This window comes from Stenella coeruleoalba (assembly GCF_951394435.1).
Source record: "Stenella coeruleoalba genome assembly, chromosome: X".
Taxonomy (NCBI): domain Eukaryota; kingdom Metazoa; phylum Chordata; class Mammalia; order Artiodactyla; family Delphinidae; genus Stenella; species Stenella coeruleoalba.
In genome coordinates, this window is record NC_137152.1 from 90663902 (window position 1) to 90690165 (window position 26264).

Here is a 26264-nt window from a genome sequence, read left to right on the forward strand (position 1 = left end):
CAAGCTCTGTCAAGCTTTGGTGCCTCTGTATAGGCAGCTCCTTCTGCCTTGAATAGCACTCACCTCCTTTAACCCTGACCAACTCTTACTCATCCTTCAGGTCTCAAATCAACATTGCCACTTCCAGGAAGTCACGATTCCCTAGAGTTAGGTAATGCTCTTCTGTGTCTCCTCCCCAAGTATCCTAAGCACATCTTCAATCATAATAAATGTATGGTAATTGGTGGTTTGTTTGGGGTTTTTTTTTGCGGTACGCGGGCCTCTCACTGTTGTGGCCTCTCCCGTCGCAGAGCACAGGCTCTGGACGTGCAGGCTCAGCGGCCATGGCTCACGGGCACAGCCGCTCCGCGGCATGTGGGATCTTCCCGGACCGGGGCACAAACCCGCGTCCCCTGCATCGGCAGGTGGACTCTCAACCACTGCGCCACCCGGGAAGCCCTAATTGGTGGTTTTTAAAAGTTTGTTTCTTCCACACATAAGGAGGCAGTAAGCTAGGGCCCATGGGTTAAATCTGACCCATGACCTCTGTTTGTTTAGACCTCAAGAATGGTTTTGCATTTTTATAGAATTGGTTGAAGAAAGAGGAATTTGCAACAGAGATCTTAAGTGTCCCTCAAAGCCTAAAATATTTACTCTCTGGCCCTTTACAGAAGAAGGTCAGCATTTGCTGACCCCTGCCATAGATCATAAACGATTTGAAGGCAAGGACTATTTTTCATTTCACTGTATGTCCTATTCCTAGCACAATGCCTGGCACATAAAAGCACTCAGATATTCATTGAATGAAGGAAAGAATTAATATTTATAACCAATATTTTTTAAAGTATAATTAACGATAGAATCAAAACACAACTTCATTTTGTCTCCTAATGTGCAAATAAAATATACTTCTTTGGGGTAAAATTTCTCTGACCTTGGATAGAAACTTGGACAAGTCACATGATTTTCCTGTTCATTCCTTCAAGAGTAAACAGTCCTAAAATCACTCAAAGTCACAAAACACAGTCTTGATTCAGTAATCAGAACATATTCAGTCCAAGATATTAATCAAATTCTTTAGGCTTTACTTGGAAATAAGGTCCCCCCTCCCACTCCACACTGAGGCCTGTAGGTGGTGGTTCTCTGCCTTTGGAGAAGTGGGGGATGATAGGTTTTCTTCTTTCCCTCCCCACTTGCCAGCTCCTGTTTGGACCCTCACCAGGGTGGAAGCAGGAACAGGGAAGAGAGGTAAAGGGATCGGTCTTTTCTTCCTTGGTAGAAGAAATGGCTTCCCACTCTCTGGGTCTCTGGCTCTTCTCTGGGTTCTTTAAATGTTCCCACCACGGAGGACCCCTCTCCTGCAATTTGGGAGACCTGGGTTTATAATTTATATTCAGGTTGGTAGTTTACAACTCTTTCCTCCACCCCTAGGAATCCAACAGTTATCTCCAGCTTTTTTTTTTTCTGGGGTCTCTACACCCCTCCAGGTGGCTCTATTGGACAGGGTCTAGTGTGACCCCACCTTGGCTCTCTCTCTTGCATGACACCCTTTTGATTGATTCGCAGGAAACCCTCAAACATCCCTTGCCTGATAAATTCTGGGAATGCTGGCCAATCCCAAAACAGTCAACCCTGTCTTCCTGCCAAGGGTCACGTTAAGCTTTCTCAGAATGAAGTGCAGCTCCAGTTCTCTGCTCCTACTGCAGAGAACAAATGTCAAGCTCTCTGATGGTCTGGTGAAACCCCGCTCACTAGGGTTGGGGTGAAGGAGGTAATACCTCCACTATTCCAACACTCCTGTAGAGGTGGAATGGAGTCTTAGCCTGGCAACAGATCTCTACAAAGAAATGTTTGCACAAGTTTTCCCCCCACTCTCCTCCACAACCTGACTTCTTTTTATTTCTTGGAACCTGTTCTGGAGCATTTCCTTTGCAAATTCTGTACGTCATGATCTGGCTTTGGAATTTCCCATCTACTGTAGGGCATCTATTATGTCTTCCTGGAAACTTGCATTTTAATATCATGTTACCTAAGGCTTCTTTTTCCTAATTAGGTTGGAAACATTAGACTACCCCTAATGAAATCTCCAGTTATATTCAAGTAGCCTCATTCTCTTTGGACATTTAAAAAATTGAGATGGCAGCATTAACATTTATTGAGCATCTACCATGTAGTGCAGGCTTTAGAGATGTTTTCCTGTATAATCCTCATGAAGAGAGTTTTTCCCTCTTTTACAGACGATAAAACTGAGAAATTAGACTTTCTCAAGGTAACCTAGAAAATATAGATCAAAGCTGAGGCTGAAACCTAGGTCTATCTGACTTCAAAATCCATGGTCTTTTTGTTACAACGTGACCTTCCAACTTTTTCACTAAAATATCCCAAATGGCAGAATAGAGTGAACACGTATCCCTGGAGAAGTCTGGGTAGCCCAAAGAGACACCACCACAAGTGCAACATTTCTCTGAAGTCTCATGCTTGATTGTAAAAGTGCATACAAAATTTGCATTTTATTCTACTATGTTTATTGTCATATAAACTATCTTGAAAATGATCACTCAAATTACCTACGTTCTCCCTGAGATCCTCTAGAAAGATGCATTATGTTTACCCTGTAGTTTCATGAATCTTGAGCATACTACTCCAGTTTGAGAGACCCCAGCATACTCCACAGGGTATTAGACTATGCTGGTGAGGTATTAACAATTTCAAGGAGAGTCTCAACCCACTGTAACCACTAGAATGAGGGAAATGAAAAGTTAAAAGATGCAAGATTTGGGGGCTTCCCTGGTGGCGCAGTGGTTGAGAGTCTGCCTGCCGATGCAGGGGACACGGGTTCATGCCCTGGTCCGGGATGATCCCACATGCCGCAGAGTGGCTGGGCCCGTGAGCCATGGCCACTGAGCCTGCGCATCCGGAGCCTGTGCTCCGCAATGGTAGAGACAACAGTGAGAGGCCCGCATACCACAAAAAAAAAAAAAAAAGAAAGATGCAGGATTTGTTAAAGAAAATTTGGGAGAAAGGAAAAAGCACTGCAGTAATATCTGAAAGATTGGCATAATACATTATTATGCTATTATTATTATATACTATCATTAATAATACGGAATTATTAATTTCATACTAAAAATTGTTGATGACCATGAGTTTTTGGATGAACAATGCACTAATAATGTTGTAATATTGGACAAGTGACATGAGGGCGTTCAGCTGTTCTTTTTTTTTTTTTTTTTTTTTTTTTGCGGTATGCGGGCCTCTCACTGTTGTGGCCTCTCCCACTGTGGAGCACAGGCTCCGGACGCGCAGGCTCAGCGGCCATGGCTCACGGGCCCAGCCGCTCCGCGGCACGTGGGATCTTCCCGGACCGGGGCATGAAGCCGTGTCCCCTGCATCGGCAGGAGGACTCCCAACCACTGCGCCACCAGGGAAGCCTTGTTCAGCTGTTCTTAACCTGGAGGCCATGGAGCATGGAAATTATATGCCTATTTCTGAGGAAGAAGACAATCCATAGCTTTCATTAAGTTCTCAGAGGAATCCAAGACGTACCAGAGGTGAAGAACTACTGCTACAGAGAAAAGAGCAGAGACTTTGGGATCACACTGCCTTGTTTTCAAATACTGGCTCCAAGCGTACTAAACTACATGACATGCTTCATCACTGAGCCTCTGTTTCCTTATTTGTAGAATGAGAATAATAATATACAAGTCACAGCGTTGTTGTGAGGATTAAATGAGATTCTCTACATTAAATGCTTGACACAGAGTAGGCACTCAAGAAATGTTAATCTCCTTCCTCTTGCCACAATATATAAAACACAGTAATGACAGTTAAACTACAGTTGGATGAATCATTTTTAATGGCACATGTACCCTGGATAGACATGCCTTCTTCAAAGATATTCTACCTAAAGCTTAGACCCCCAACCAGAAACTCAGACCTAGATTCCAATACTGATGTTAAATCTCCACAAAAAATTCAAAATAAAAGTATTCAGTTGGCGCCTACAAAAAAGTTTCCCCAACATATGCACACATTCTCTTTATAAAGATGGAATTATTTAAATACCACTATATCCTGGCATGTTTGGTTTCAATTCTATGCATATATTACTATAAACCTAAGATGAAAAACCTCTTGAATTGAGCAGGAGATCTGATCCCCTTAAATGTCATATGAAGAGGCTTTTACAAAAACAGGGAGTCTTCACTAGTCCTACAGATTCATGAAGAAGACTCGAAGGGGTTAAAGTGGAAGGCTTATACAAACTTTGCTTCTCAGCTTCTCTCTTACCTCCTCCCTCTCGGCTCCACACCGCTACAAGGCAGAGCTGAATCACTACCTTTCCCGCACGCTCTAAACTGTTGCCTGCGAAAGAGGAACTGGGGACTTCACTATTCAGGCTGCTTCCATTCAAGTGTTCCGGATGGTATATACACATCCAAACAGACACTTCTCTCTTTGGAGTTTATAAGAAGCAGGCATCTGAAACTGCACTCTGAAGCTGTAAGTGGCAACTGGAATTTTAAGTAACTGATAGAGGGTGCTTTTCTGTTTTACGCTGGAAAGGTCTGACTCTTCAGGAAGATGAAAGAGAAAGCATATTTGCATGAACATAGTCCTGCTTCTGTGGCAAAACAAGGCTTTCTTTCTATTTTCCAGATATTCCAGAGATGTTCCTGAACAACTTGCCTGTCGATGCATGCTTCAAAAGGGATGCTTAAATGGCTAATCCCATTCATCCTGTGAGCCAGGAAAGGTAAGAGAGATTTGGAAATATTATGATGTTATTTACGGTGAAATGAGCGGCATTTTATTTATCGGCAGGTGTGACAAATAGGCACCATCTGCCGCAGAAGATACAGCAACTCCCACTTGAGAAGCTTGTTACTTAATGGCTCCAGCCATTGAAGAAGCACTTGCGCTGGAATTGTTTTTTCACAGGCTGATGTGGAACTAGATACTCTAACAGCTTCCACCTCCCTTAGTTTTCTCTCCCTCACACGGGGCAGATAAATACGAACAGAATATGTTAACTCCTCAAAGCTGTTGCAATTGATAGTTTTGACTGTCTCTTCTGAGTCGTTTCTCTGATCACTTTTCTTAGCTATGTGGTGGGATTTCAGCTCTGAAATTATATAGGCAGGTGTCATTCAGAAAAACGTAAAATTACCAGTGAATTGTTTTCAGAACTTTGTCATGTTAAAGTAAAAGTAACTATGGCAAGCTCCTTGAGAATCAGGTTACATTTATCTCTATCCCCAGCACTTTTTCTCTTATTAGAAACAAGTTTCACCCTAGGAATCCCTCTCAGCGTTGATGGATGGAGAAAGCTCCACATTCCCATCTCATTTTAAGGAGCAAAATTCATGGTCTGGGTGTGTATGTTGTTTTGCTTCTGCGAGGTTATATATACTATGCTGACGTTGAACATTACGGGAGACTTGGGATTTCAGTGTTCATACCAAAAACTCAAGGAGTTTTTTTTTTTGTTTTTTTTACCAAGAGTTTTATTTACCAAGTTAAGGACAAAACATGCAATCAGAAAATCAGAGGTGCATTCACATTGCTTGTGGGTGTTTTGATTTACATTACAAGTAAACCGGATGTTCAGGCTAATGTTGGACATTGGCCAATTATTATTAAGTTAATCTCTTTCCATTTTCCCTTCCCCCAAACTTCCCTCCCCCTTTCCTTTCTTCGTCGCTTTCCCAATGTTTTCCTGCTTCCGTATCTTCACCTCTATCCCTTAACCACTCATTTCCTCCCACCTCTTATCCACTTCCCACACTCCTCATCACCTTCTCACATTTCCTTCCTTCCCTCGTCCCCTCTTCCCTCTATCTTCCTTTTTTCCTAATTCCTTACCCTTTTTCCTATCCCGCACTCTCCTCCTCGTCCCTCAACAGCTTTCCATCACTTTTACGAAGACTAGAGACTGATTTTCATTTTATTAGCTTTCCAGAAAGAACTGCAGGATACTAAAATCCTACAAGGGTCTTTCCACAAAAACCAGATTCTTTAGAATTAATAGAATTTTGATTTCTTTTGAAATTGCATGGTTTTCTTTCCAAATGGTCCAGAGCTTTTAATGGAGCAATCACATTATCTGTGCAACTAAGTAGCTAGTTAGCAAAGAGAGCTATGGCAATCCTGTTCCGAAAGCTTTTATGAGAAGTTGTCACAGATGCAGGAGCAGATTAACAAAGAGGACTCCCCAGTATCTAACTTTTCGTTTACTCATTTCAAAGTCCTTAAGATTTAAGGAATTAAATTGATAGACCTGTCTGCATTGAACAGGATGTTTGGTGTTCTGCAGACTGCAGAGGTTTTAAGAAATACACGGCTAGTTAGTTTTCCAAACCCTCAAATGAAATGTTTAAAGAAGTTGACAACTGTACGTGAGATCATTGTTCTCTAAAGCTTCTCCAAGCTTCATAGAATTCTAATATATATTTAATAAGTATTTAGACCTTAAGGAAGATTAAGGGTCGATTGTGTAGGAGGCAGTATTATTGTTACTGAAAAGCATTTATAGACACAATTGAACTTTCTAAAACTTAAGGCTGTAAACCCATTCCATGTAGTTTTCCTTTAAAATCATGCAACTGAAATAGTAATTCAAGAGCAAAGTTTCTAACGAAGTGACTATTCCTTTTTTTAAAAAAATTTTTTGGCTGTGCTGTGCAACTTGTGGGATCTTAGTTCCCCCACCAGGGATTGAACCCGGGCCCACAGCAGTGAGAGCACTGAGTCCTAACCACTGGACCACCAGGGAATTCCCACAAAGTGATTATTCCTTAATTCCAGAAGATAATCAGGAATTTAGTCTCGTTTGCACAATAAGAGATAGGGGAGTGGGGGAAGGGAATAAAAATAAAAGGGAGTTTCAGGTGCTTCCCCAAGCTATATTAGCTATCAGAACAGAGATAACACTGTGCTTCTCTCTAAATTGTCAGTGCTAAGTACATTTCTTCAGTCATACCCATGCATTTGTTCAACAATTATTGAGCAGCTATTGCGAGCACAGCTGTATAAGGGACAGAAGGTTGAAAAAGATCCTCAAGGGGTTTATAAATTACAATTTGGGGGAAAATACAGCAAATAGATACTTACAGTATTAGGTGAATGTAATTTCTCTAGGAGAGAAAGCCTGTGGGAGTTAGGATTTGGATGAGAAATCAAGGTCAGTTTCATGAGCGGAACTATGAAGAATGCTAGCATTTCCCCAAGCAGAGATATGCAAAGATGGAAGAAACTGATCAAACAAAAACATGGAGGCGGGGAAGTAGGTGACAGTGAGCATTACAGCTTGATTGGAAAGGAGGGTAGTGGAAGGAATTGAAGTCAGCCAGGGCTAGGACATTGACAGCCTTGAACGCCAAGCTAAGGAGAATGGAGTAAAGTCCAAAGACAGTTAAGGACTCTCAAAGGCAATATGGGCTACCAAATCTTTATTCCTTTTTCATCCTGTAAGATTAATTATAAATAAATCATATAGTAATGGACTGTAGAGTAAAAAGAGCAAATCGAAGATGACATATAGCTTGACAATTTTTTTATAAAGTTCAAACAAAAATAAACAACATAGTGTTTAGGCACAGGTGTGTGTGTGTAAATAAAAGCAAGGTAATGACTAACAAAATTCAGAATACTGATAATTTCTGGGGAGGTGTGGGATGAGATAGGGAGGAGCATAGGTAGATGTCATGTAAATTATTAGTTATTCTCAATCTTACAGTTGGTAGGTGTTTGTTTACAGGTGTTTGTCCATGGGTGTTACTGAGTAAACAAATAAAAGGGACCCTGGATGCACCGATGATGACAATGTGCCTAACCAAGAAGCCTGACTTGCCCAAATCTGTGTATCTGGAGGTCCGCAGGAGACTAAAAAGATACTATACTACTGTTGAGGCTTTTCACACTTGGATTGCACTAGCAGTGAGTGTTTATTTTCCTTCGACTTGTCTTCTGGAGGCCAGGTGAAAAAGTAATGCCTCTATGTGGGTGGCCCGGGACTGTCAGAGTCCTGACTCTGCGACGCTCTGTTCTATTTGTAGAGTGGTGCTTCTCAGCCCAGGTCACATATCGAAATCACCTGTGGAACTTCAGGCACTACAGCTGTTCGTGCCCCACACAAACCTACTGAATCAGAACCTCTGAAGGAAGAACCCAGGTATACATATGTTCAAAAGGTTTCGTAAGTGATCCTGAGGGCAACAGGGACTGGAAACCATTCCTTGCAGAGTGTACTTAGAAACTCTAAATGGGTAGCTTGTCACAAATGTAGACTTCAGGGTCCTATCCCGAGAGATTCTGATCTAGGAAGCAAGGAGAAAGGCCCAGAAACCTGCATTTGTAATACAAATATTCCAGGGACTTCCTTCAGAAACATTGCCCCAAGGGTTCCAAAACCCTAGGGCCTCAGGGTGATTACTCTGTGTATTCGGTTCCTAGGACTGCCATAAACAGAGTACCACAAACTGGGTGGCTTAAGACAGAAATTTATTCTCTTAGGTCTGGAGGCTAGAAGTCTGAAATCAAGGCATCAGCTTGGTCATGCTCCCTTTGCAATCTGTAGGGTAAAATCCTTCCTCGGTTCTTCTAGCTTCTGGTGTTTACTGGCAATCCTTGGCATTCCCTGGTTTGTAGGTCCATCCCTCCAATCTCTGTCTCTGTCTTCCCCCTGAACGTCCCTGTCTTCTCTTCTTATAAGGACACCAGTCATATTGGATTAGAGCCAACCTAATGACCTCATTTTAACTTGATTACATCTGCAAAGACCCTTTTTTCAAATAAGGTCACAACACATTCACAGGTACTGGGTGTTAGGACTTCAACGTATCTTTTGGGGGGACATAATTCAACCTGTGGCACTCTTTTAATAGTTTTTTAAAGTAGGGTCCCCAAACAACCAATAAGATTAGCTATGTTCTTTAGCTGGGATATCGATAGAGAAACTGATAGTTAACTCTCAAAGCTCTACATGCAAAGAATCACATGAAAATCTTGTGCTTAGAATGCATATTCCTGGGCCTTGATCCAAGATATTAGAACTCAGTAGGCCTGGGGAAGGGCCTAGGAGTCTACATTTTAAATCAGGTAGGGGGTTCATGCATCACACTCTTGAGAAAAACTGGATTTGGGAGGACAAGCAAGGCTAAGAATAGAGTGGTCTGGGGAGAAGGAGCTTCCAAGAGTAGACCCTGCAACCGGCATTTGTAACAAGCTACTCAGGAGAACCATTGCCTTTGGGGCTGGTGTTTCTAGGGAACAAAAGGGTACCTACGTGATTATCTTTTCCACTTGTTAGTGAATCAGAAATCAAAATAGATGTACCTTTAAGTATTGCAAAAATGTTTCCTAGACCATAGCTCCAAAGACAGTAGAAAGAGAGCCTGTCTCTTTGTTTGCTTTTGTTTCTTGAGAACCACATGGGTGGTAGGGGAATTAGGTAGGCAGGCTAAGGCTCATGCAGATTACAGAAAGTATAGTACCACAGGTTAGTGAACATAAACTTTAAGCTGAAATGCTCCCAGGCTGGGCACACAATTCAAGATTATAGGAAGAGTAATGTAATTGTTGGAGCTGTTTCTATTAACTCTCCTTGGGCATGTTAACAAGCGACAGAACTGGGCTACATTGTCAGCTCTCTGACACTACTGCACATAGAAGTCTGACAGGTGATGGTGGTTTATGTTGTTTTTATAGTCACCCATATTCAAAATTCATGTTCTGAAAAACAAGCTAAATCATTTTGGAAGCCTTCAACAGTAAATAGTTGACCCTATTTACACACTTGAATATTTTTGCGAATAAAGACAAGGTTCTGGGGCTTCCCTGGTGGCGCAGTGGTTGAGAGTCCGCCTGCCGATGCAGGGGACACGGGTTCGTGCCCCAGTCTGGGAAGATCCCACATGCCGCGGAGCGGCTGGGCCCGTGAGCCATGGCCGCTGAGCCTGCGCGTCCGGAGCCTGTGCTCCGCAACGGGAGAGGCCACAACAGTAAGAGGCCCGCGTACCACAAAAAAAAAAAAGACAAGGTTCTGTCTTTACCAATAATGAATGATGCAGTTATTTGTTCAGAACAAACACACCCTTTCAATTACTTCTGATCTACAAATACTGAGGGAAAAAACTGTATTCTCACCCCACAGACTTAAATGAGAGAGACAGAACACAAAAACAAAATTGGGGGAAGCCTACATTCCTGAAAATTCCATGATTTGTTAAAGCGACCCATGGCACTGCGACCTGGGGTTTGAAGAAATGAATCCTTAGATTTAGGCCTTTATTTCAGTGCTAGGCTTTCCTGCTTAAACTAGGGCAGTGGTTCTCAGTCCTGACTTTACAGTCACTTGTGGAGCTTTTTAAAAATACCAGTGGTTGGACCCCACCCCAGACCGATAAAATATGACTCTCTAGAGTGGTGATCAGGCCCCCTACTGTGGAGATTATGATTCAGAAAGTCCAGATGGGGGCCCAGGGTCTGTATTTTAATAAGTACTTCAGGTAAATTTTATGACCAGTTAGTCTGGGAAACACTGTCTTAACCTAACCTAGTTATTAGCTGCTGTTCTCTGATCTGAATTTTTCTTTAACCTTGTAATCGGTATTTACCACTCAGGAAAAAAAGCATTCAAAGTGATAAAAATTCAGGGTATCATTTTAAGACTAATTTTCCCATAGCAAAACATTTTGCAACATATCAGTTAATTTTTATTTCAAAACAAATTGCCATCTGTTTTTCTTAGACACCCGAACCTTTTATTGTTGTTTTTGATTTTCAGGAAAATAAATCTGTTGAAGAATTTTAAGAGTCAAATCTTCTGAGCCTAGATCTACTGCTGTCTGCATCTCTGAGACCTCCATCTGAGAATTACCAGGTCTGACAACACTTTCCCTCCAGCCTACAGTGAGGGATGTCAACAGAACTGTAGAAAAGTCACATCCTCTAGACTTCCAACCCTCAAGCTGTGGCAGCTGGAAAGAAACCTTGCAAGTGTCATCCCTATGCGGGATTCAGAAAGACAAGAAGGGTAAAAACTCAGACATGCTGAGCCTGAAATATACAAAAGCTTTTAGAAAGTCTCCCCACAGAAGAATCCAATTAAATTCACATAATTAATGCACACATTTAGATGAGCTGTAGATAAAATAGAGCTCTTTCTCCCTCTACCAAAAGACAGGAAAAGTCCGATTTAATACTCATTCTTGTCTCCATACCAGTATTATAAAGCAGTTTCACCATATTTATTTTAATCAGTATATGAGTAGGACTGTGGAAAGTAAAAGATTTTATTTATATTTTTTAAAAAATGATTAAGAAGTTCTGATAGAAACTATTTGGGAGAGGGATGCTTGTGCACTGCTGACTTGGCTCTGGTTGTGATTGCTTTGTGTATGAGATCGTTAGAACACCTCCAGCATATTCAGAGACAGCCTAAGTGACTGTGGAATGCCTCAAGGGCAATAGAAATCAAATAGAAATAGGTACCAACTCAAGTCTTAAGTGATGACGGAGGTGCATTTCAAGTACCATGGGAATCTCACTGGGTGGGCCCATTTCCCCACCCTGGCAACAGAGGTTGACACTACTTCAGAGAAGTATTCCAACCTGTATATGTATGTGGGCTTATTCCTGAGCCTCCTGGCCATTCTCCTCATCCTGCTCTTCACAATGCTCCTTCGGCTCAAACATGTCATCTCACCCATCACCTCCGAGAGCACAGAAAGTGTTCCTCAATTTACAGACATAGAGATGCAGAGTCGAATCCCCACTCCTTAAAGTCAGGAAGAAAGTGAGCTTTAAAGGATCTCAGTGAACCCTTGTATGTTGATGTCCAGGAAAGCTGACTTTGTTGCATGTAGCTTCCCATGTAGGGAATCAACAAGTTGTTCACTTAACAAGTTGTCCATGTTTTCTCTGTGTTATTCTTTATCTTGACTCTGCTTGTGGGATATCTAAGAGGTTTGACTCATTCCTTGCCAGGAATATAGGAAATGGCAGCTGGTTGGGAGGGAGGTTTCCATGGTAACCAAAGAGCGCCTGGGCCTTGAGCAAACCTCAGACTGCAGAAATTCACATGCAGCTGTTGTAAAAAACACATGACCCTGGAGGCTCCAAGAACAAGGAAAATTTGCCTTTGAAAGGGCTAATTGTTCAAAGAGGGTATCCCAAGAAAGGAACAAGTTTTAATGTAGCAGTTGGACCCTAAAGAATCACCTCTGCTTACATGAAGTTAAATCATGTTGGAGGTTAATGGAAGGGACCACGAGCCCTTTCCCAAAGGAGCAGTGATTTTATCATCTGTGGCCATCGGGTTTGTCCCAAATGAAAGAAGAGTTCTTAAAAGAAACTGTTTCAATTTAAAGAGCAAGTTTACAAAAAGAAGTTTCTAGTCAACAACCTCATCTAGAGAGGGAAAATGTGCATTTTATATCTGTGTTATTACTATTACTGGACTTTTAAAAACTCAGATAATGGCCAATGTATTACAAAAATCTGGAACAATGAGCTCCCCCCAGACCAAGGGAAAATTAAGTCAAAATGTGCTTATGATAATGAACCTTATATTATACGTGCAGCTTCTTTGCCTTTTTCTCCTTACCCATCATGCTCCAGGATTGAGTTGCACTCAAATATAAGCTTTGTTTAAAGATGGCCTCGGCAGGGCTTACCTGGTGGTGCAGTGGTTGAGAGTCCGCCTGCCGATGCAGGGGACACGGGTTCGTGCCCCGGTCCGGGAAGATCCCACATGCCGTGGAGCGGCTGGGCCCGTGAGCCATGGCCACTGAGCCTGCACGTCTGGAGCCTGTGCTCCGCAACGGGAGAGGCCACAACAGTGAGAGGACTGCGTACTGCAAAAAAAAAAAAAAAAAGAAAAAAAAAGAAAAAGATGGCCTCGGCAAAGAAGACTCAACTGTACTTTAAAGCAGAAGTGAAATAATCTTGGTATTCTGTCGTTGAATGATTGTGCCTTTGGGCAAAACACTCAAGCCTCTAGGTAGCAGGTTTATCTCTCTGAAAAATGATCTGAGGGCTATTTAGTCATCACTGGACTCCTTTTAGATTTGAGTGTAAGAAAAACAAAGAGAGACAAAGGAGGAAAGGACTAAACAACACCCTCCAACAAATCCTTATTGAGATCAGTGTCCTCAAATGTCACATTTGTCTTTCCCAGAAAATGTTCCTCCCTTCCTGATCCCTGCCAAAAGATGAAGTGTTTCACTTATTACCTATAAGAGAAATATATTTTGAAAAATTCCATTCTCATAAGTAGCCCTAGTATGCCAGTAGTGGAAAAAGAATTTGATTTTTTAATAATTAACGTTCCAAAAGGGAACCAAAGGAAATGAGTACTGTTTACAAATTAGAAATTAGAAGGCTGGTCATACTCTTGCCACCAAAGAACTGAAACACCCATGTTAAATTCTACCTGCTTAGAAAAAAATCAGTTCTCTCTTGCACCTAAAAGGTGGTCATCAAATTTCAACCAAGTGCTCCGTCGGGAATCGCAGCGGCAGTGAGAAAGAAGTGGAATGGATGTCAGGTTAATGGCACCTCTACCAGACATGCAGCTCTCTCTAGTTTGTTGCCAATTTAAATTGGCCCCTTTACTCTGATCTAAATCTGGCATGGTGGTGAAATTCCCAAGTGCTTTCTACTTTTATACACAGTCATTTGCCAATACTCCCTCTCCAAGGGGCTGCAAAGTGAGAAATCCCCACATGCAGAGCTTAAATCAGTAGCAAGGCTGACTCTGGCACACCTGTTAACAATAGCGCACCGTAAGAGATGGCAGCTGCATTCTGCACCATTCAGAAGAGATGAGCAGGTAGGCTAAGACTCGATAGGGCATGTGCTTCCCCTTTCGGTATTATAATTTCCAAAATGCAGAGTGATTCCTATTATTGCATTTGGTGGTTTAAGTTGTCTTTGTTCAACACCCAGACTCCACGTACCTTTTAAAATGTTAGTTCTTGGCAGCCATACACTCACTTCATCAAAGGCTGCCAATATACCCCAGAACTTCTTAAGGACACACATCTCTCCTCACTCCACACTCTGCCTTTTGTGCTCACAGTATTTGAATGCACTTTACAGTTAAGAAGTCAGTCGCTGGATAAATGAAGGAACTGATTACATTTTCAACAGCAGTGAATAGCAAGATACCCAATGCCTTGTTGCTGAATCTGATGAAGAGACAGACTGCAAATCTATTCGCTGCTCACCTGACCTCTCCAACACAGATTTCAGGAGTTTAAACTGCTCCTTAATCTCTGACTTGGAAGAAGATTCCCAACTTATGATTAGGTTACTCACCTGGAAAACAACCACCCTCTTTCATCACAACTACCCCATGGGATCCAAATCTTCACCGAGCATTAACCAAAGTACACAGCACAGATTGCACTAAAATAGCAGCATAACCCCTGACGATTTCCAGTGATAACATAAGTGGAGATGTATGTAAGCAGATGTGTCATTATGGTGACTCACATGGTATTTAATCTTTGGGAAAATAAACTGAATGTTTTCATCATAGCAAACCAACTGTAAAGAAAATTTTTCCATTTATATTAAATTTTATTATATCCTCCAATGTATTAATTAACATATATTACCGCTCAAAGAGGCAGCTAGAGCAATCAATGGGCATAATTTGAATTTATGCATCTATCCAAAATGCTGACTTGGCAATTCCTTCCCTCACCCCCACTCTCCAAAATATTGCATGTTAGCCTAAATGTATCTAAACAGGTAGGTTATTTATATATAGATGTACTTTGTTTTAAGGTGAAAGAATGAGTCTTCACTTTTTATTACACTGAATCACATGAAATTGCCCTTTCCATAAATAAAAATGCTGAAATATCAGCAATTTCATATAATTCAACCAAATAAAAGGACTCACCACATGAATTCTTTAAACAGTAAACTTTCCTAATGTGTTTAAAATAACTCAATATCCAAAAGTGTACTTTGCCTTTCAGAATCATGGGTTGTATAAAACAAGGTTTATTGTAAAAGACTTTTGTATTAGGTATTATGTACTAGGCAGGAAATCTTGAGATATATCAAGTAAAGGCAGGTTCATTCAGCCTAACATTTCCATCTATGCCAAATCTGAAGCTTTGGATTCCTGAGTCTGATGGCTGCAGACCCCACCATGCTTACTAAGTAGGTAAAAGGGGTCCATTTAATGCAATTAAGTAGTTATATTTAGTAATACGTCTTATTCTCCTGCATTTGTACAAAAGAAGCACTTTTTTTTAACAAAATTGTGTGGAAGAGAAAATTGGGTTTCTTTTGTTTAAAATCATTAATACTTGAAATAGATTCATATTGTATATATGAAATATAATATTTGAATTAATATTTAGCATGTCATTTTTGTTCCCTGTAAAATAAATTCTGTTTGGTTTGCTGATAACAGCTATATATTGTCTGAAGAATATAAAGAGTATTAGTCTCTTCATCCCAATATAAATTGTAACAATTACAAATCTGTGGGATTTATAATTCTGAGGTGTCATCATTTTTTCTTAGTCGCCAACCTCCCAACTTTTATTTTCTCCCCACTTGCCACCTTATTGGTGTGTTTGTTTCTTTAGGAGTAAGATGTGAAAAATGGGTAATGACTACCAGCTGCCAATGAAAGTGACCTGAGGTGAGAGTGAGATAAGGTATCTGAAGTACCAATATCTTGCAACATTCCCCAACATGTGGGATATTTTTATTTATGTATCTTCCATTTCGTACTTTCTTCATTTGTTCCTCACAGCAACCCTGTGAGTAATGAGTGGAAGTATTATGAAGTCTGTTTCACAAAAGAGGACGTTAGCACAGAGAGATTGGGGAGACATTCATGGTTACACAGAGGCCAAGTCAAGAGTACACTGCCAGTCTTTGGACTCCTAGTTTAGTACTCATCTCAAAAAGTGCTTTGCTTTCTGAGCACTGAATAGATACTCCAGAGTTATTCATTCCATTACACTCCAAGTTCTGCAAAAAACCATTGAGCTCTATAGGTTATTAATTACTCCCTGTGCCGAAATTCAGAACAAATAAGCAGAATTCTGCCATCTATTAAAATCATTTTATAGTTGCAGCAACACATATTTAACAGACTGTAGGGAAGTTTACACAAAGGCAGATCCTGCAGCTTTAATTTACATGGAAGAAGGGAAGAGGCAGAAATACACATGAATTATCAACCCACAACGCAAATTCTAATCCTTTGATCATTTGACTTAATGTTCACAGTCAATGCCAGTTCTTCATATACATGATTGTGATCTTTCCCCTCCTAGAAATGAGAACACCTCCTCTTAGGTAAAAATAGTGCTCTTATTTAAAATTGTATAGTGTTCTAACTGTACACAGCTATTTCATTTGTGCTCTCTAATAAGTGCAATGGCATTAAAAGGGAGAGAATTACTGGCTAGAGAAGCTTCCTCTAGCCACAAAAAATGAATTATTGTCCTCGTAGAAAAAGGAGACAAAAATGTGGGACATATGTAGAGTAGGAGAAGGAAATGCACATAATAGATATAGGTGAGGAGGTTTTGAAGAATAACTTGAGTAATTCCAGGAATTTCAATTCATTTTTCACATCAACTATTTGTTGATTAAATTATACATACACACGTTAGAGAGTAAGAGAGACAGATTACACAGCATACTGAGCTAGGCTCTGTGGGGATCTAAAATTCGCAATCATAAAATCTACAATCTGGTCAAGATGATAAGTACCTATATTCATTCATTCTTTCAACATTTATTCAGCACCTACTGTGTGAAAACAGAACACACTCTATGCCCTGGTGAAAGTTACAGCCTAGGGGATGGACATCTCCAATCATATAATTACAAGAATACTATGTTACAAAGGAGAAGTATAGGGTGCTTGGGTGCATACAAAGTGGAGGGCATGCTGCCTAGACTGGCCTAGAGTGTCAAGGAAGACTCTGCTGAGATGGTATCTAAGCTAAAATCTAATGGAGGAGTAAAAGGAGAGAATAGAGCAAACATTCCATAGAAAGAACAGCATGTACAGAGACTCTGAGGTCAAATAAACTTGGCACACTTGAAGAAGCACAGTGAGTGAAGAGAAGTCTCCAGAAGGCTGGAAAGGTTGACAAGGACAACAACATGCAGGGCTTTGTGGGCAATGCTATAGATTTTTAACTTTAAGCATAGAGAAGATGAGAACTCTGGTAGCAGTGTGGAGGAGGGATTGAAGAGGGGCAAGAGTGGTTGCAGGGAGACCAGTTAAGAGGCTATGGAAGTGGTTCAGGAGAAAAATGATAATACCCTAGACTTAACACCATCCCATCGAGTGGTAGTGGGTAGGGATAAAGAGAAGTAAATAATTCGAGATAGATTTAGGAGATAAAGTTAGCATTACTTGATGACTTGGATAAGTGGGGTAAGAAGGAAGAATCTAGAATGACTTACTGGATTCTGGTTTGAACAAGGGTCTAGTGGCTCTATTCACTGAGACAAAGAACACTAGAGGAGAATCAGATCAAGGGGGAGATGAATTTCGTTTTGGACATGTTTAGCTTGATGTGCCTTTGAGACATCCAAGTGCAGATGTTGAATAGGCAGTTGAATATACGGGTCTGGAGCTCACAAGAGAGGTTAGGGCTGGAGACATAAATTTAAGAGGTGTTAATGTATGAGATTGCCCAGGGAGGGGTTGTAGAGTAGATTGAAGAAAGAATGCCAATAATGTAACACAGAATATGCCCAAATATTTCTCCCTGTTTTTGGAGAATTAGTCACTTGTCAAGCAGGTTGGGAAAGGAGATTAGGTTTAAGGGTCCTCAAACTGAGGTAAATTGCCTGGAAATACTTGGTAGCAGGAGAAGAAGAGTGAGTTAGAGATAAAGTCCTCTGGGGAGAGGGAAGACTCCAACCTGGGGAGACCAAATACAAATATGAAGTACAAAGGTTAGGAGTAGTACCATACATAAGAGGAAAATAGAGCCAATAATTTGAAGCCAGAAACCAAGGAGACAGTGTTGGTACAGGTTAGTAATAGTACAAATAGGGTCCTGAGAGTTTGCAATGAACAGGGGTGGGTTGTCAAACACAGGTATGTGATTGTATTGATCGCGTTCCTGGCAGGAAACAGATGGCATTCTCATAAAGGGTGAGTAAAGAAACTCTAATGAAGGGACTATTTACTAAGGGATGAGTAGGATTAAGGGGTCAAAAGAGATAGCAAAGCACCCAGAGACTAGCAGCTGTAGGAAGTTACAACCACTCTTAGGCTTGAGGGGGGAAGGGGAGGGAAACGTTTTTGGAATACGCATGCCCTGTAGCCTGAGAAAGAGACTAACAATCTATGACCTTAGGTACATAAGCAAAGCCATAGGGGGCTGGAGGATTAAATACTCCAAACACTTTCTCCTCTACCTTCATCTGCTGATGCAGACCACCTGGAAGCCAGAGGGCAAGGAAGCCAGGGGATGCATTTTGTAAAGGCCAGCTTCCTAGAACTAAGAGCAGGGTGGAGAAGGCTTGTGAGAACGGATCTGGAGAAGACAGAGGATATACAGCACAGAAGGAGGCATGTTGGGATGGCTTGAAGATCCAACCTGAGGTTTACTGAATATGATTCTACCATAGAAAAGATAAAACATACTAGAAATTTTCAAAGGAGGCGTATCATTCAGAGTCCAATCAGAAAAAACAAAACCACTCTAGCTATTTCAAATAGAGGGAATTTAATATAAGGAATTGGCAATGCATGTGATAGAAGACAAATGGGGACAGTGAAACAGGCTCAAGATTAGCAGAAGCAGAAGCCTATCACCAATCCTAGGGTTTGGGAAATAACGGGAAAGGTAATATTACAAGAACCCAGAAGCAATGACCCTCTTTGGTCCTAGAATCATGGAGGGGCCTGCCAGCAGGAGATGAGACCACAATCAGGGCTACCTGGTGGAATCTGGGTCCTTAACAGAAAGAGCTCTTTGGCAGGAGCTACAACCATGGAGAAGAAAGATTTTGAGCCATTTTTGGTAGAGCATGTTGTGATTGGTTGACAACATCTTTTATGGTGAAGAGGGTAATGGAGGCATACATGCCACATATCTTTCATTATGGACCTAGATATATTTCTTTATATCATGACTGTGTAGCATGAAGATATAAAATGTTAGTGTAAGATTTAGCTGGGAGCAGAATTTCTCTTAGGAAGAAAACTGTCTTTATCTGGCAAGATACTCTAATAGTTCATCTTAATTGTGGAAATATAATCCTCAGTGTATGGCTGATTTGGGCTGGAAGCAAGAAAAAGATGGATAAACTGTAACATAAGAAATGAACATATATTTGAAGGGTTGTTGGGTATGAACGACAGATGAGAGGTAAAGAATACAAAGTAGACAGAGGACCTAGCAACATGGCAGGAGGCTAGAGGCCAAGAAGAAGAGATAACTAGTCAAGATTCTTCCCTCAGAAGAGCTTTGAAGAACAGCAATAGTTAATGTTCTAGACAATCCAGGTAGTCTGGACATATCAGTGCTTTGGTAAGGGAAGGGGCTGTGATGGTATCTTGCATGGTGGCATTTGCAGAAAAGGGACTATACACACAGAAGGCAAAACAGAGCAAAAATGGTAAAGTTGGTAAAAACAGGAACTTGGATCCAAAGGTAAGTCGAAATATAAGGCTTTCCTTTACCCCAAACCTTAGATACTGTAACTCATTAGATGCCTGGAGACCTGCTATTACACGTCTAAATCAAACCCTTCAAAATTTAACATTTCAAGCTAACAGAATATCCAGTACTTATTCACCAATCTATTTGTAGGTGATGCTGAAATCTGCTATCTTATTCTAACACTACTTACACTCTAGAGTTCTAACTTGTGGATAAAAACTGTTCTGGAGAATAAGAGACACTGATTTCTAACTTTTCAAGAACTTCCACATTGACATGGTAGAGACAATCTGTGTAGTTTGAAAGGACAGAACTCAGACCAACAATTAGAATTTAAAGGGAGCAAGGTTTATAGGAAAATAACTTTGGCTCATTGTGTTTCTAGTAATAGAGATTCTCCCAAATAGAGCAGGTTTTCTTGTAGGGTAGAATATTGTTGAAACAGTTCAAGCAGAGGCCAATGGTCATATCTATCAGAGATAATGATGATAATAATAATAATCATTAGCATATTTTGAAGACTTATGTGTTAAACTCTATGCTTAATATTCTACATGCATTCTTATTTAAACTTAACAAAATCCTACAAAATAGGTATGATTACTATCCTCATTTTACCTACAAGAATATTGAGGCATAGAAAGGTTAAATAACTTGCCCCAGGTCACACAGCTAATAAATGACACAGAACTGGGATTCTAAACCATAGCCAACTGACTCCAGAACTCATATGCTACCATTATGCTATACTGGCTCTGTAATGGTATAGAAGTGTCCATAAGTTGGTTAGGAAGATGACCTGGAGAACTTCTAATTCCAATATTCTTTATGTATATGTGTATAAATATGTATATAAAATATATGATCTATGTGTGTGTACCTGTGTGTATATATACATCTTCATATATAGAGCACTAGGGAAAGAGACTCTTTAATCCATGGAAAAGATGAGTAAAAGATGGCCCTCTCAATAGAAAAAAAATCGACATAGATTGAAATTGATACAAACTGAGAGGTGGTTTGTAAAATTTTGGTTGACAAGACATAGGAAGTGACCGAGTCCTATGAATTTGACAAGGTAGATAACCTGGAAACTATGACTGGAATGTAATGAAACATCAACCACCTCAATTGTAATGTAACTGGATCATCTGTGATGTTGAATTAGAGAGACCTACCTGGCATCTGAAAAAATGGAGACAAAGAATCGGTCATTGTTTATGAAGCAACGGTGCTATTTTAAAATATTTTAAGCCTACAATAAATGCAAAGAAATGTTAGGAAAGATAAACTATTTTACCTATGAACCTGTTACCAAGCTTTGGCAAGTTTTAACTTTTGCTTCAGATTTTTTAAGAGAAATCAAATATTATAGGCAGAGTTGAAGCCCCTGTGTACTTCTCCCTGATCCTATTCCTCTACCCTAGGGTTAACTACTGAGAGCCAAAATCATCACCCTCTACTCTCATCAGTTTGGACACTAAAGACTGAAATTACCTACTCTCCCCCACATATACTTTACTCTCTACATTAATAAGCCTACTCTTCCAGGAGATTCTTATCTAAGCAAATGGCCTGATTGTTCATTATACAATAGTAACTTCCTGAAAGATTCATCAACTTTTCAATGGAAAATGTCAACAGTTTGTGCCCTAAAACTCTGAATACCTTTCCTCAAAATCCTCCCATTGCTGTTTCCACCATTCCTGGACTGTTATATCATGATCCTCATCCAACTGTAAACAAGTCCTCATATTAGAGGACCCACTTTTAACCAAATTTCCAATTCTCAATAAATTCTACCCTTGCCTTCTCCCTATGAGATACTACGAAAGCTTTGGGGAGGTGGTTTTCTCCCTTTCCATGGTAAACAAATAAACTCAAGTTGTGTTGGTGATATATGAGGAGCCAGCATTCGACACTACTATTCTCAGCTTGGTATTATCATTACAATGTATGATTTAATTTGTTTCACTACATACGTATGAATCCATAATGATATATAACATTGTTTTGCAGTACATGCTTTTAAATTTAATATAAATATATCATAATGTACCTATCCTCCTACAACTTATGATGATGATTATGCTTATTAGGTTCATGATATTTATCATTAATTTTCACTGTTGTATTCCATTGTATAAATATACCACAATTGTTTTATCCAGTTTTCTGGATGAATGCTTTGTCTGATATTATTGCTAATAGAGCTGCACCAGCTTTCTTTTGGTTAGTATTTACCAGATATATATTTTTCCATCCTTTTACTTAAAGTACACATTTCCTTATATTTTAGATATGTATCTTATAAGTCCAATATTAGTTGGGTTTAGCACTTTTATTGAATTTAAAATCTGTATGTTTTAAATGGTATGTTCAGCCCATTTATATTTATTGGGGTTACCAACATATTTGGACTTATTATTATCATTTTGTTATTTCTCTTGGTTTTTGTTTGCTTTTTTTCTCCTTTCCTACATGTCACTCAGTTGCTTAATTTTTTAATTCACTTTTATTCCCTCTATTGATTTTGAAATTAGGTATTCTACTTCTCTTCTTTTAGTGCTTGACCGTAAAATACTAAGATATTTTATGATTACTTAATGTAAAGGATAAAGTTTATCAGCATGTCTAGTCTCCTATTCCCTAATACAAGGACTGAATGGCAGAATTCTTTACATGCAATTTCTTTCCTCTCATCCTCTATATTACTCTCGCTGAGCATTTTATTTCCCTTTTGTTTTATTTTTTTCATTTAATTTTTTAATTAAAATGATGCATGAACTAATTTTAAAATTCTCAAAACATCATGCTGAGCAAAAAAGCCTTAGACAAAGGGAACCTATTTTATGATCACATTTATATTGAATTCTAGAACTGCACTATCCAATATGGTAGTTACTAGCTACAAATTGCTACTGAGCACTTGATATAGGATTAGTCCAAATTGAGATGTACTATAAGTGTAAACTGCACACTAGATTTCAAAGACATAATATGAGAAAAATGTAATATATCTCATCCATAATTTTTATACTGATTACATGTTGAAAATGATATTTTGGACATATTGGATTAAATAAAATACATTATTTAAATTAATCACTTCTTCCTTTTTATTTTTTGTAACATGGCTAATGGAAAATTTTAAATTACACGTGGCTCCATTTTTGACTCATATTACATTTCTATTTAACAGTGCTATTCTAGAAAAAGCAAAACTTATCTGTAGTGAAAAAATCTAAACAGTAGTTTCCTTTGGAAAGATGAGGGTGGAGATTGACTGGAAAAGTCAGGAAGAAACTTTCTGTGGTGACAGGTATATTTTATAACTTGGAAGTTAGCATTACACAGGTGATTAATTTGTCAAAATTCAAAATAGTAAGCTCTCATTAATCATATGCATGCTGAAGTATTTAGGGTGAATTATATTGATATTTTCAATTATTTTAAAATGCATGAAAAATTAAGATGGTTTGATGGGTGAATAAAGGGATGAATAAATACATAGTTGTATGATAAAACAAATATTGTAAACTGTTAATTGTAGAATCTAGGGAGTGGGTATACATACAATTGTACACTATACAATGCTTTCAACTTTTTGTATGTTTGAAAATGTCCATTATGAAATGATGAATGAAATTATACATGCAGATAATTTTAAAAGCTAAATACATGAGACAATGGTTTTAAAGGCACTGGCCATCAGGCAATGAAGGACACTAGTTTGTAGATATGAGAAACAAATGAGGTGACACCTATGATTGCCCCAGCTATAAGTGATTTTCCAGGCCATGGCATAGGGTGGACGTATTGAGGCAAAGGTCAGTGGATCCTCTCTGTTGATGTTATGGAGCTGAGAGTCTGGGGAGTCAAATGCAACTAGAGTTAATGAGACAGAAACAGAGTCCCAGAGAGCTGCAGAGGTCTCCCCTCAAGTATTCAGCAGAGTAACTATCAGTGCACATGTGTGAAAAATCTACTTGAGGCCAGAGAGAGAACAAGAAAGGATTAGATTACAAAGAATAGTACCTGACACAGAAGGCCAGAAATAGTGCCTATTCCTACCAGTCAGATTGGGAAAAGTCATAATTCACAGGACGTTGGGTAGGGTACCCAGAAGGTCTGGCCTCAGTGGTGGGAAAAATTAGCCCTAGACTGAGCTCTTCTTTGGACTCACCTAAACCAGAAAAATAAGACCTGAAAGGATCAAATTGTTTCCAGGTAACTTAACTGCATCTAAGAACAAAGCTAACAAAGATTTATGGGAATATAAGTATATCCAGCACCTGACAAGGTAAAATTCATAATGCCTGGCATCCAATCAAAGATTACCAGGTATGTAAAGAAACAGAGATACATAACTTATAATGAAGAGAAAAAAATCAATCAAAACTGACCCCAAATTGACAGAGATATTAGAATTAGCAGACAAGGACATTAAAACAATTATTATAACTTGTATTCCATATGTTCAATAAGTTAAGCAGACACATGAAGAAGACCCAAATTGAACTTCTAGAGATGAAAACTACAGTTCCTGAGAGGAAAAATTCACTGGGTGGGATTAAAGGCAGACTAGTCACTACAGAAGAAAAGATAAGTGAACTCAAATGCATAGCAATAGAAACTATACAAAATGAAACATACAGAGAAAAAAGAATGCTAAAAAATGAAAGAGCACTAGTGAACTATGTGTGGCTTCATATGTGAGCAACTGGAATATTTGAGGGGGTTGGGGGACAGAAAAAACATTTGAAGAAGTTGGAAGAAACTTTCCAACTCTGACATTAATGAAAAATATAAATTCACAGATCCCAAAAGCTCAATGAACCCCAAACAGAAGAAGTATGAAGAAAATTACAGTAAGGCATATCATAATCAAATTGCTCAAAACCAATGATAAAGAGAAAAATCTTAAAAGGAAATAAAGCTGTTACACATAGCTGAATGAAAATAATGACATCAGATCTCTTGTCAGAAACAATGTTATAGAAAAGAGAGTTGACACCTTTAAAGTACTGAAAGGAAAACAAAACAAAACAAAACCCTGTCAAACCAGAAATCTATACCTGGCAATATATATTTCAAAAACAAAATCAAGTCATTTTCAGGCATACAAAAACTGAAAGAAATCATCACTAGCAGACCTGCACTACAGGAAATACTAAAGGACATTCTTCAGGCAGATACCAGATGGAAGTATTGATTTAAACAAAAAGCAAGAAGGAGAGCACCAGAATTGGTAACTATATGGGTAAATATACAAGACTTTTCTCTTATTTCAATTTCTTTTAAAAACTGTTTAAACAAAAATAATAAGAATTCATTGTGGGATTTAGAGCATATACAAAACTAAAAAATATGACAACAATAGCATAAAAGTTGGGAGGGGAGAAATGGAAATATATAATTGTAAGGTTGTCATACTATATGTGAAATGGTGTAGTATCACTTGAAGGTATACTGAAACAAGTTAAATGTGCAAAAAAAAAACACCTTAAAGCAATCACTAAAATAACAAAACAAAGTGTTATAGCTAATAAGCCAACAAATGAGATAAAATGGGGTCATAAAAAATACCTGATTAATCCAAAAGAAGGCAGAAAAAGAGGAAAAAGTGAACAAAAAAAGGTGGGACAAACAGAAACAAATAACATGATGATAGACTTAAACCTAACCATATCAATAATCACATAAATGTAAATGGTTGAAATATCCAAATTAAAAGGCAGAGATTGTCATATGGAATAAAAAATTAAGACCCATAGGAGACCACATGCTGCCTGCAGGAAACATACTTTAAATATAAAGGCACAAATAGGTTAAAAGTAAAAGGATAGAAAAAGATATAGCATGCTAACACTAATCAAAAGAAAGCTGGAGTGGTTATATTAATATCAAAGTTGATTTCAGAGCAAAATATTGCCAGGGATAAAGTAATTTATTTCATAATGATAGTGAGGTCAATTAATCAAGAAGACATAACAATCCTAAATGTTTATGAACCAAATAACAGGGCTTCAAAATTCATGAAGCAAAATTTGATAGAACTGCAAGGAAAAACAGACAAACCCATGATTATAACCTAGGCATCGCTATATTCCTCTCTAAAAAATGAATAAAATGTGGGTAGAAAATTAGCAAAGATATAGTAGACTCAAACACCACTTGACCTCATTGACATTTATAGAACACATCACCCAACAACATCAGAATGTAGTTTCTTCTCAAGTGCTCAGGGAATATTTACCAAGATAGACAATAGTCTGGGCCATAAAACAAGTCTCAATAAATTTAGGATTCAAGTCATGCAAAGTTTGTCCTTTGACCACAATGGAATTAAATTAGGAATCAATAACAAAATGATCTTTGGAAATTTCTACAATATTTGCAAATGAAATAACACTTCTAGATAACGAATGTATCAAACAAGAAGTCAAAAGGAAAATTAGAAAATAATTTTAACTAAATGAAAAGTTAAGCACAACATATTAAAAATTGTAGGATGCTACGAAAGCTGTATTTAGGGGCAAATTTATAACATAAGATGGCTATATAAAAAAGAAAAATGATCTCAAAGTAATAACACAGTCTTCTATC

General features: G+C 38.9%; 2 protein-coding genes across 3 annotated transcripts in view; one reads left to right on the forward strand and one right to left on the reverse strand.

The window, feature by feature from the left end:
- Positions 1 to 12824, reverse strand: part of DCX (doublecortin) — a 218908-nt gene extending 206084 nt beyond the window's left edge. For both annotated transcript variants that reach the window (XM_079910828.1, XM_079910827.1), the window contains exon 1: positions 12657 to 12824. The gene's annotated coding sequence lies outside the window, so the exon portion shown is untranslated. The remainder of the gene's footprint in view (positions 1 to 12656) is intronic.
- On the forward strand, positions 11245 to 11763 carry SERTM2 (serine rich and transmembrane domain containing 2; the record flags this gene model as incomplete). Its single annotated transcript, XM_079910602.1, has 1 exon — positions 11245 to 11763. Exon 1 carries the CDS (start codon positions 11491 to 11493, stop codon positions 11761 to 11763), a length of 273 nt encoding a protein of 90 aa, XP_079766728.1. The 5' UTR covers positions 11245 to 11490.
- Positions 12825 to 26264: the final 13440 nt, after the last annotated feature.